General features: G+C 34.0%; 1 protein-coding gene across 1 annotated transcript in view; it reads right to left on the bottom strand.

Moving 5' to 3' along the window:
- Positions 1–2,866, bottom strand: part of LOC125837888 (uncharacterized) — a 59,431-nt gene extending 56,565 nt beyond the window's left edge. Inside the window, 3 exon segments of the mRNA XM_049516961.1 lie at positions 1,915–2,004; positions 2,114–2,281; positions 2,649–2,866. Coding sequence (XP_049372918.1) covers positions 1,915–2,004; positions 2,114–2,281; positions 2,649–2,861 — 471 coding nt within the window. The 5' untranslated portion in view covers positions 2,862–2,866.
- Between the last annotated feature and the right edge of the window lie 9,856 nt (positions 2,867–12,722).

Below are 12,722 nucleotides of genomic sequence, written 5' to 3'. Positions count from 1 at the left end.
AAGTAGTCAATCTGACATTTTTACACTTCTCAAAGAGCACTTTGAGCAATGCAGAAAAATGATGAATCCAATATAAGCACCATATGAACTTCAATATCTAGTAATTAAAATAAAATAAATTGTTTACATGTTTAACTAGTTCAAAGGTATTGAAACCATTGGCTACAGAGAATATTAGTATCATGCAAATGTTCTCCAGGAATTTTTCCTAACAGTTTCAACTGCATGGTCCTGTTAGGTAAATAACGAGCAACATAACAGCATCTACAACAAAACTTCTAATCTGAAAAAAGCTTTAGCTATTGCTTGGACCATTACCTAATACAAACTCACAGAGCCACAGTTGGTATTTCCTCATAACACTATACATGCTTGGTAACATAATACTTGCAAGATGCACATATTCATCAGACAGATATAATATAACCCCTGTTGACATTCCTCCATCCAAAGCTAATTGTATAGTAACAATATTCCCTAGGCAGAAAGCAGAGCATAGAAAGCATACAGAAATGTAACCTATGGGAATGTTTGGCTGTCATAAAAGATCAGCAGAAGTGGGAGAAAATAACTTTTTTGTATCCTAAGCAACATATTTATCCCTTAGTTCCCCATGTTACCAACTGATGGAAGATGTACCTCCTCCTTGCAAGACTCACAAGAAAATCCAGGAAATATCATCTACTCCATATAACATGTCTCTCTTTTTATTGCTACATCTTTTCTTCTTTTTTTTGAGAAGGCAACATTTTTATATAACGATTTGCCACATAAAAACTGCAGTTGTCCATAATTCTAAGGGAATATAGGAAAATGCACTAAGATATAACCTACTTACAGACTAAGTTGCGAAGACTCGGGTGTAGGTATCCGACACGGACGCGGATCCGGGAGTTGGATTTGGAAAAATTTAAATTTTAAATTCGGGAGTACGGACCCAGGTATGGATATGGGTGCTGGGATTTAGCTAAAAAAAATCAAAATTATAAAAATAGAGCTTTAAAAATATTCTAAATTGATATCCTGTAGAAAATTTACATGCATGTTGTAGAATTCAATCTTTCATACTCCAAGATGGGCATTAAAAAACATAAGTTAATTGTCAAAAGTTAACATGCTAATAATTAATTTAGGGGGTGTTTGAGTTGGCTTTTTCTAAGTAGCTAAGCTAAAAGCTAAAAGTTAAAAGCTATAAGTTGGTTATACCCAACTTTTGGCTTTTAGTTTATTTTTGTACTTTTTTAGTCAATCAGGTAAGGGTTGACCAAATCCCGCACCCATGTCATGTTCGGCAGCAAAAATGAAGAGTCCGCGTAACGTAGCTTATAAAGACCTAGAACATCAACAAAAGATTCTCTGTCTTCCATACATTCATGTTTACACCAGAAATAGGTAAGTGCTAGGCACTTCATTGTTGTATAACTACATCTTTGTCTTATACATTGTCAACCGCTCATGAACTAATAACAATGGTCATTATTGTTTATGGCAAATTTGTTTAAGAACAATATTGTACTTCAGTCATTTTTACTAGAAACAATATCGTCCTTAATAATATACATTCATTTTACTTTATGAATATATATACACACACACACACGGATATATATGTATATTCATTTCAATCTGTCTTAAGAAAATATACATCAAAATCATTAGAAAGAATATTCATAAGATTGTGCGCACCCTGCTATGTCCGAGTATTTAACATATATGCTTAAATTTTAGAAGCAGTCCTCTAAGTCTCTAACTTCCCCACAAATTTTTGGACAACAGACACCTCTACTAGAGTCACTCACCTTTTCCCTACTGTTCTTTCCTACATCTTTCTTGCAGAATCTGACAACCATATGTAACTAAAAGGAGAACAAAGAACCCCATATATTCTAGACTAGATGAAGATGATGTGATTACCTTGGTTATGACCCTTAACAGTATGTCTTGATGTTGAAGAGGTAGCTTTGAAATGTTAGCTAAGAAGTTAGGTGCCATATTTTCTTTATCCTGCAACAATAGATAGTAGAATCAGCAAGGTAATTACGTCTGCCTTGCAAAATGATGTCAAATTCACCCAAATATATATATATGAGCTTCACAGCATATTAACTCATACCTCCTTTCTTGTACGATCAACTGCCATCTCAACATACATGATGCAGAAATTCCTAACCATCGATGAGGCATTAGATTCCATATACAACTGCCACAAGTCAGATAATGGCAAACCAATGTCATTCTGGTGCTTCACTCTCTTGTTCACATGGCTTAGAATCTCAAGTACCTAATGGAAAGAACACAAGTACAGCTTAACAAGTGTTCAAAAAATTAAGCAACAAACATACACTACCACGCAATTCAAATTTGAGAATGCAACTAAAGAACTTCATAGGGAGTGCAAGACTCATCACTCATCCCAGGCAAGAAGCATACTGCCCATGTTTAGTGAAGTACTAAGTAAAGCAATTAAGTGTCAAGAAAAGATAAAATTGAAAGACCCATTAGGGTATAAGTCTTGAGAAAGGGGAAAATGATTAGTTTATATTAGTCCTACCACTGATATAGAGTAATTCAAGAAAAGAGAGTAAATTTGGTTAACAGGAATCAAAGAAAAGAGAAAATTAAGAGACCCAATTGGGAAACATCATTACTTTGTTGCGGACAAGAGGAGCAGGAGATGAAAGGGAAGCAATGGAGAGAGGGAGAAGTTTGGTGAGCAAGTCTTGTAGCTTGTAGTCATCGCAAAGTGCGAGCCTTGTGAGCATTCGATCAAGAAGTTCCTCTATCTCAACAGCTGATTTTCCAGATAGCATAGATGACCAAGACGATGCCGTAGTTGAAGAGGAAGAAGAAGAGTCCGCCATTTTTATTTTCTTTTCTTTTCTTTCTCTGTTGTCTGTGTGAAAACCTTGGAGAGATCGTTTAATGTAGGTTTTGTACCTGGACTTCGCAAAGACCCCTCTCCCAAGTGATGGTTTAAAGTATATACGCTAACCTCTTTCTCAAGAAATTGGCTTATACATATTTTTTCACCAAACTAGTTGTCCCCAAATGTTGGGTCTTCATTTTTTTGTTGTTCCCATAAGTTTAAATAATAAGTTGGGGCGGCTCAAAATCGAATTGAAATTAATAATGGGTTATTGGTTCAATGATTTCAGTAACGATTTTGATTTATTTTATCATTGGATTATGTCTGAGATTTTTTCTTAATAGATTAACACCGATAACCTAATACCAAATTAAATAATTATATTAATATTGTTTGATATATAAAGTCCCTGACTTAGAGTTTAGTTTCATATTTTTATTTTTTATTGTCTCATTACTCTCGGTTATTCTACAATGTGGCATTGTTTGCTCTTGAGCAAGATGCAATATGGCAACTCATGTTCATAGTTCATTTGGTTTGCACCTTGTTTTTAAGTGATTTTCAATTTTTTTTGTCAAATCTTAACAATTAAACCGATAACAAAACTAATAACGATCAATAATCGATAAGTCAATATCTTAATGGTCTATAACGGTTTAGCATGTCTACAAATCGATAAGACGATAACCGATAAACTGCAAAACCGAACCGACCAATACAATATGCTTTCTTTTATTTGAAGTAGTGTAAAAATATATTTTTGTCCTTTTACCCCTTAAGTATTTTTAAAAAGAGCAACTTACAAAAACGAGTAAGTGGCAATTATTTTAGGGTTATTAGATTAGAATAGCTATAAATATTATATTTACCCAAAATAACTATAGTTTCCGTCTAAACTTCGTTGTATTCAAAGTATTTGTAGGTATTTAAAAAAAATACAATGATACAGTTTTAAATATGATGCACTAAATAAGGGGGGTTTGTTATTATAATTGTCCTTTAATTATGCCATTTAAACTCTCAACTTCCCATTATTAAATTAACAAGAAATAATGACCTCTTCACAACATATACTTTATATTCCTATGAGTTTAACAAAAAAATTGGGATACAACATACTCAAAATCTGATTTCTTGCATACAATAAATACATTATGTGTATATTTAGCATGTTAATACAACTATTAAATACACACATGAATAGTATAGGTATACAAATGATAGTTATACATAAGAATACAACAATTTCACTAACATACATTGGATACAACATACTCAATATATCCACATTTTAAACTTCTTTTAATAATTCAATACATGTGACAATGACATCTAATACAATATAAGTATCCAAGTATACAAATATGCTATTGTATAAAAATCTAAAAAGTATTTAAAAAGTAGTAATTTCTTCCTCTTATTCAAATTATATAATATTCATATGAATACAACAATTGACTAACATACTTTGAATACAATGAACTCATATATTTGTTTGAACAATATAAGTATTAATGTATGCAGCCTAGCAATATGGCAAAATGAAACTAAAACAATACAATTATACAAGTGCAAAATCCATCAATATGTCATTACGAATCTTTGTTTGCTTCTCGATCTCCTTTGCAGTAATAGAGCTTGAAATTTTGGATTGCTCTTGAGTGATACACAAATCAAGCGAAGGTACTTTTTTTGATAATTTATCAAAAAAATGTGTACATCTTGTGACCCTCTTCAAAGTACTAGCTTTCGTCATTGTAATGGTGAAAATAACCTCCAATCGAAACCCTATAAAGATAGATGAGTGTATACAATTATAACTTTTGGTGAAAAAGGGGGAAAATGGAATTAGAATATCTCTGATGAATCTGAATCACAAAATAGCTCATGAAATCATGCAAAGGATCATTAATTGTAAGGAAATTTGGGGAAAGAGACGATGATTTAGGGATAAATTGAAAGAGAAACTTTGAAGGTGGAAACTAGGAACATTGAAGAAAAAGGGGGCTGAAAAAACATGATTAGGCGTGTAGAATTGTATTTGCAATTTAATAATTAAATATATTCATAAAAAAAAAGTATATGTGAGAAATAAAGGAGAAAAATATTATTGAAATTGTGTGTCTATATTATTACATTTAGACTTTATTTATAGACACTACATTAAACTCTCTTTTTTCAAATAGGATTCCTATTCCTATTTTATTCTAAATAGGATTGTAATACTATTCATATTCTAACACTCATCATCAAGCCGATGCATACAAATCATATGTACCTAGCTTGTTACAAATGTAATTAATACAAGGACCAGTGAAGAACTTGATAAAGATATCTCCAAACTGATCATTTGACTTCACAAATTTTATAACAGTATCTCCTAAGAGTATCTTTTCTCTGACAAAGTGGCAGCCAATCTCAATGTGTTTAGTCCTTTCACGAACACGAGATTTGATGTGATATGAAGGGCCACTTGATTATCACATACAAGTTCCATCAGACCAATTTCGCCAAATTTTAACTCTCTCAGCAACTGTTTGATCTAAACTAGCTCACAAGTTGCTTCAACCATTGCTCGATATTCTGATTCTTCACTAAATCGAAAAACCACACTCTATTTCTTAATCTTCTATGACACCAAATTATCTCCTACTAAAATACAATATTCGAATGTCGTACGTCTATTAGAGGGTGATCCTGTCAATCAGCGTTTGTATATCCAGTGATATACCTATGGCCTTGATCCTCGAAAAATAGTCCTTTACCAAGAGTTGACTTTATATACCGTAGTATACAAAAAATTACACCCCAATGACTATCACAAAGATAAGTCATAAACTGACATACAACACTCACAGAAAAGACATGTCAGGTTTAGTCATTGTGAGATAATTCAACTTTCCAACCAGTCGTCTATGCCTTTTAGGATTACTGAGTGACTCTCCCTTGTTGACACTCAATGTTGGACCTCCACAATATACATTAATCATCGAGCTTCTTCAATTTAAACAATTTGAAATAATTAGTTTTATAAAATTTCAAAAATAGTTCGCAAGTTATTTTAAATATTTTTGTCACTTTTTATAAAAAAAATTAAATAATATATGTGTTTTAGATAATTTTATATATAATTAGTACATTTTATAAACATTCGAAAATCATCTTAGAAAGATTTTAATTTTAGTAAGTATTTTATTAAATTAGATTAGTTTAAATTATGGTTATAATTTTGAATCATTAGTTTACAATTAAGTTAATTATTTTATTTCGTTAAGATTAAGAAGCTCGTTAATTAATTATTATTAATTCGTCTTATTTAAGTTTTTGCCGAGTTTGTTAATTTAACTCAATTTGGCTATTTCTTAAACTTCAAAATCTAACCCATCTTTGACCCTCAACTTAACTCAATTTTGAAGCCAAATTTTCAGTGGCCCACTTCATAACTCTCAAGACTCAATTCTTTTCACCAATTCCTCCACCAATTGACCCATATTTTAAGCCCATTCCAGTAACCCATTTCAATTCCATCTCCAACAAAAAATGCCCACCAGCAAATCCAATGCAATACCAGCAGACCCCTGCACACGTTTTCTTCTTCCAGCGAAGAACACGTACATTCCAAACTCCAGGAAAAATCGAAACCCAGCATAAATCGATTTGAGTCCAGCTCAAATTACGCGTGCGCGTCATCTTCCTCATATTCCCTCGTACAATTCCAGCAGGTGCATCATCGTCCTTCGCAGCCAGGTGTCGAAATCGTATGTCTTTGGTTCATCCTTGCCCTTGAATCGGATGGATACCATTCTCATTCCGTTGAGAATGGTACGAATTGCAGTTGTTGGCAACCTTATCCTCAAGGGAGGTTTGAACTTCAAATTTTGAAAATTCATCTGATTCCCCACCCGATTTTACCCTCATCTTTTCCCCCCAAATCTGCCCTAGCTCCCTCTATATAAGCCCTTCTCTTTTTTAGTGTTAGAGGTTGGAGAAAAATATTGAAGAGAAATATCGAGAAAGTAAAAGAAAAACTGAGGTTTTACACTTAAGAAATTCGAATACAATTCTTTAGTCTCAAGTTCTTGAAAGGGCCTTTATTCGAAGTCGGTTCGGACATTCTGATTTGTCGTTTAAGTTTGAAGTTCTCGGATTTTTTGTGTGGTGGTGGACGTCAGTCGTCTCCAATTCGTCTCTTCTTCTATTTCGATGTGATGTTTTCCAATATCGTAAAATTCTCGTTATGTTGTTATTTGTTATTAGATGTTAGTTGGGTGGTGATATTAATATAATACATGTGTTCTTGGCCGATTTCATGGTGTAATTATCTCACTGTGAACTAAAGTTTTTGCCGCCTTGCGGATGTGTTGTTGCTTTTATATTCTTTTGTTCGAATTTGTTATATCATTTGCCTCTTATTTGCTTGTCTGCTTATCTAGATGTAGTAAAATTTATGTTTTTCTTTCGTTATCTTTTCAAAAATGAGACAGATCTCGGAACAGATTAATTTGGAGGTAGAATATTGTTTTATCAATTGTTTGTCGGTTGTATTCATTCGGTTCTCCATTTTGCAGTTCTATGAGTGTCCTATTGTTTAGTGTGTTGTGTTTGAATTGAATTTAAGTCTCCATTCTGTTTAGATTTTAGTCGAATGATGCCTATCATTTGCAATTTTTTTATGTTTGCTCAACTCCAAGATGAGTGCTTAGTTTCGTATGTTAAGAGATATGTAATGATATATGCCTTTGTATGTGTTCACAACAGTTTCATTTCCATCTTAAGATTGCTCACTAATAGTTTATATTCTCCATTTTCTTAGTTAACTTACTGTATGGTTGGTAGACATTATGTTCCTATTGTTTAAGGCATTACTATGAATATTAGTATCATCCTCCTTTAGCATGTCGTGATGAATACACATATTCGGAAAAGATTGGATTGTTTTATTTAATCTTAAAAATTAGTGTGAACTTGACCGTATCTGTCTTTGTTATGCACAAGTTGTGTGTTGACCCATTTATTTTATAAGCAGCCTATCTACGTGCTTACTTTATTTATTCCTGTTAAAAAATTTCAAAGTTTGATTGGTCTTTATTTTTCCCAGCGCATCTTTTTTTGATTTATGTTAATTTGGATATATACGTCTCATTTCCTTCCTTTGTATAATCTAGTATATTCTCTCCCTGTTTCTCTTAATTGGTTTATAAATTAACTCTTCTCCCTTTACTTTGTTTGCATATGAAATCTGCCCAAGTTCTACATGAATTCCTATGTTCTTCCTTGCATCTCGAAATAGGCCTAGGAGACCTAATTCTCTTTTATCGAGTCAATCGCATCAATAAAATCGAAGAATAGGTTCCGTAAAGTTGACGTACAGGTGTTCGGAGCGGGAAAAGAGGGTGGATACGCATAATATACAGTGATATACATCAGTCGTATACACTGTATATTGCATTGAAAATGCACTAAAAGAACCTTAAATTTTCAGCTTTTGTTTTTATGTAATTATTGGGCCAAAAACCCATTTATTTTGATTATTATTGTGTTAGTCTAGGATAGATACCAAGTGTAAAAAGCAAAAATCGGGCCTAAGTACGGGCCCAGGCGAACAGAAACAGGACTTGGTCCCAAATCCTCTCTTCTTTATTACTAAATTGCCCTTGCGTTTATTTGTTTAAATTAATTCTGAGGTTTTTTTCACTAATTCAATTTCCCAAAAGATGAATCAATCATATCTTTTTAAAATTAAATTAAATATATTTTATTTACTTGACTTTAGAATGCTTAATTTTTTTACTTAAGTAGCATCCTTATTTCCCTTCCCCTAGGAAAATGAGTTCAAAAGTGGTTTATTTCCTGTATTTATTCAAGTATGTGTATTTTTTTATATTTTCATTAAATTTCTGTTTTAATCTTTTGGAAAAATAGTTTTCTTGATTTTAATTTAAAAATTAAGTGGCGACTCTTAAAAACTCATCATTTTTCCTATTTTAAATAAAACAGAATGGCGACTCTACTGGGAATTTGAATGGGTTCTAACCTTAAAATTAACTTATTTGGTTATTTCTTTAAACTGCTTAGTTGTTTCAATTCTTGTAAATTATAAATTGTGGCATTTCATGGCATTGATTTCGCCAATAGGCAAATAGTTTACATTAGGAAAAAGGTGGTTACGTGGCTTTCCACGATTGTCCTTCAGAAAAACACATTTGAATTCTTTTGAAGTGATAAATGAATAGTTGGCTTGTGGGTCATCCAACATTGTTTATTATACTTCACCTTGTAGTTTGTCCAACTCTGGTAACAAGGTCTTCTCTAAACCAATTCTTAGTCAACTAGTGTAGAGCAAAACCAAATTCCTTTTAGCGTATTGAACTAAGATAACCCAACACCCAAGGCGTGTCGGGCAAATTAGAAAGACAACCTTGAGTCCAAAAAGGCCCACGGCCTAAACGGATGATCATACTTATGTGTTTAAATTTGACAGATATATACGTTGTTTGAAAAATCGTTGTTCCTAGGGAGTTGGGAGTTTAAATAGTTTGTACTAGTCGAAGAAGGGGTTGTACAAGCTACTATTCCATCCAAAAGTGTGGACATCCGGAGACGACGAGAAATAAAAAATGAAGGACCTTTTATGGAAGCATAGTTTAGGATTGTACCCCTGCGTGAGACTAATTATTTGTATCCCATATTCCCCATTATGTATCTCCATTCAGTTTATTCACAAAATTTGTATAAATTTGGGTTTTTGGGGCAATGGATTGTTTCAAACGACGGTATACATCCCTCAAATCGTTAGGTCTACCATTGGCATAAAAGGGTCACATATCTGTTTAAAACACGCAATAATTATTTATGTGTTATAACTGCTTGTGTGATTATGTTACTTTATTTGGACATATTCTAGCCAACTCTTTTGGAGATTTTCTAGAAACCCCTAAGCACAAATATCAAGTCACTATTGAAAGTACGTCCAAATACTCTTTGAGTCTTTAGTTTCCCAATAAATTCAAATTTCATTTTTTCAAATCCTACTCTCTCATACCATAAAAAGATTCACTGTCTCAAATCAAAAGAGATTAATGGGTCGAACTACGTAGGACCTGAATTCTCCCTCGGAGATACGTAGGCAGCCCTTCAAGGCTCGATCCCCATTTTTGAGAAATCCTATCTTGTCCAACTCTTGCAATGAGATTGGAATTTCATCTCAATCGAAAATTAGAGGTATATCAATGAAAGATACAATCGACTTTGTCTCGACTCGAGTCGACTTTTCTGATTCACTAAGATCAAAATCAAATAGACAAATTCATGTCTATTTAGTCATTTCTCTAAATACGTGGGCTAGTTTATCTTCAAGTGGAGCAACTCTTATGTGTTTGTGGTCATATGTGTGATATTTTGTATTATTTATCATCTACATAGACTAACACGTTTATCTTTTGAGTTATTTTTTCCTTGTCAGGTATTTAGAACCGGTCTATGTTGATAAGCCGGCTGAACACCCTTATTTTACAAAATCTAAGGCTCTCAAAGATTCCTTCCTTGATCAAAATTCGCAAAAAGGAAAAACAGTAATGGGCGATAACAATGAAGAGATTGGCCTGACTAATGTTGTTGTGGCTCAGCCCACTGTCGCTGATCAAAATGAATTAATTATGCAATTGATGCAACAGATTGTCGAAATGAGGGTTGAAATGCAAAGAAGACAAGATTTTCTTAATCCAACTTTCGCTTTCAACCCTCCAGGAGATGGAAGACAAGTTGCATTGTATTCCTGAAGTCAATGGGTTGAGTTATGAGGATCAGTGCATCCATCCGAATCTGGACCTCCCGGAAGGATTTAAAGTGTCAAAATTTGACACTTTTGGAGGAACAAGGAATCTCTTGGCGCACCTGAGCGCCTACTGTGACCAGCTCGTGAGAGTCAGAAGGAATGAAGTTTTATTAGTGCGGCTCTTTAGCCAAAGTTTGAATGAAGAAGCCTTGAAATTGTTTACTTCTCATGAGATAAAGCAGTGGTCTAGTTGGAATGCACTAGCTAAAGATTTCATCGAACGGTTATCCTACAGTGTGGAGATCGTTCCTGATCGCTATTCTCTGGAGAGAATTAAGCGAAAATCCCCTGAAAGCTACCGTGAATATGCGTATAGGTGGAGGAAAGAGGCCGCCCGGGTTCGACCTCCTATGTCTGAGACAAAGATCGTTAAAGTGTTCATTCAAGAGCCAGAGTATTATGACAGGATAATGTTTCTCATTGGAGAAAAAATTGCGGAGATAGTCAAGGTGGGTGAGGCTATTGAAGATGGAATTAAAATTGGAAAGATTTCTCGCATTGCCGCCCCAACCAAATCTTCAAGGTTGTTGAAAAAGAAGAGAGAAGATGTGTCTTCTATTTCCTGCGCATCTGATGGAAAAAGACACTTCAGAAAATCCTCAACTTAAAAAGGTTATCCTCAAGCTCCTCAAAATTCATATCCAGCTTGTTATACCCAATCAGGTTATCGAACTCCACCATCGAGTTACCAAATCTTACCTCCTAATTACCAAATTTCACCACCGAGTTACCAAATTTCACCTCTTGTTTACCAAACTCCACCTCCACATTACCAAGCTCCACCAGTTAATTGTTCAAATATCCAATCAAGTTACCAAACTCCACCTCAACACTACCAAAACACCCCTCCTAGCTGCCGAGCTCCACAATACCCAAATTTCCAAACACAATCATCAACTCACCAAAAATTTCCAAACTACCGTCAAAGAACTTCACATCCAGGAAATAATTACTATCCTTCTCGCCCAAATCTTGAGAAGAAACTTTCTAGAGTCTTTACTCCTTTGGTTGAGAGCCGAACACAACTTTTTGAGATATTGAAATCAGCTGGCTTGCTATAGACAATTAATCCAAAAAATATCAATGTCAACTCTAAGCTTTATAAACCCGATCTTCATTGTGTTTACCATTCAGGAGGTGCTGGGCATATTACTGAGGATTGTATCAACTTGAAGCATAAAATTCAAGACTTGATAGATCAAAAGGTCGTCACTCTTGATACTGCCACTCCTAATGTCAATAGTAACCCCATGTCGAATCATGGAGAGGTGACTATTCATATGATTGAAGTCGAAGAAGATTTGAATGTGGAGAAAGTCATAATCTCAACCAACCTTGAAAAGCTTGAGAAATTGTAGTCCCTCCAATCAAAACAGATAAATCCAAATTTGTGATCATGGCACCTCATCAAACTTTTGCTTTGGTGCCAAAAGAGGGTCAGAACAAGCAGAAGATCGATCAAGCTTTTCCAAAATCATTGTCTCACTTATATCAATCTTTCCTAATGCCAAATGGTCTAGGCGAAGGAATAAAAAATTGGTTCAAAGAAGGTGATATTATGCTTGAAGAAATGATTGAGGCACCGGTCATACTAGATAATGAGCCAAAAGAGCAAATGCCTAACTAGACATCCGTTCCACTCTTGATTCTTCGCTTGTCTTGGTAGACATAGACAATTTTATATGTTATTTCTAAAAATTGATGGTGTTTCGAATGAGGCTCGAGAGTCATCATTTACTCTATTTTTGCCTCACTATGTTTTAATCTCCCTCCAAATATTTTGAAAAAGGCAAAATGATTTATCGTCATGGCAGAAGGTCTTATTTTCTTATTTCAAACTAAAACCTCCCTTATTGCAAAAATTTGCTTTACTTGCTTTATATTTATCTAACAGTATCTGTCTATGATTTCAGTGAAAATATTTTCAAATCTGTCAATATCATGTCATGTCACAAGTTGAATGAACAAAATGGGGTAGATGCGGAGGAATTTGAGGACTACAATCAGAAGATCATGGTACCC

This window comes from Solanum verrucosum, unplaced genomic scaffold, assembly GCF_900185275.1.
Source record: "Solanum verrucosum unplaced genomic scaffold, falcon-dt-bn FXZP01000262.1, whole genome shotgun sequence".
NCBI classification, from domain to species: Eukaryota; Viridiplantae; Streptophyta; class Magnoliopsida; order Solanales; family Solanaceae; genus Solanum; species Solanum verrucosum.
This window is presented reverse-complemented; position numbering and strand designations above follow the sequence as displayed.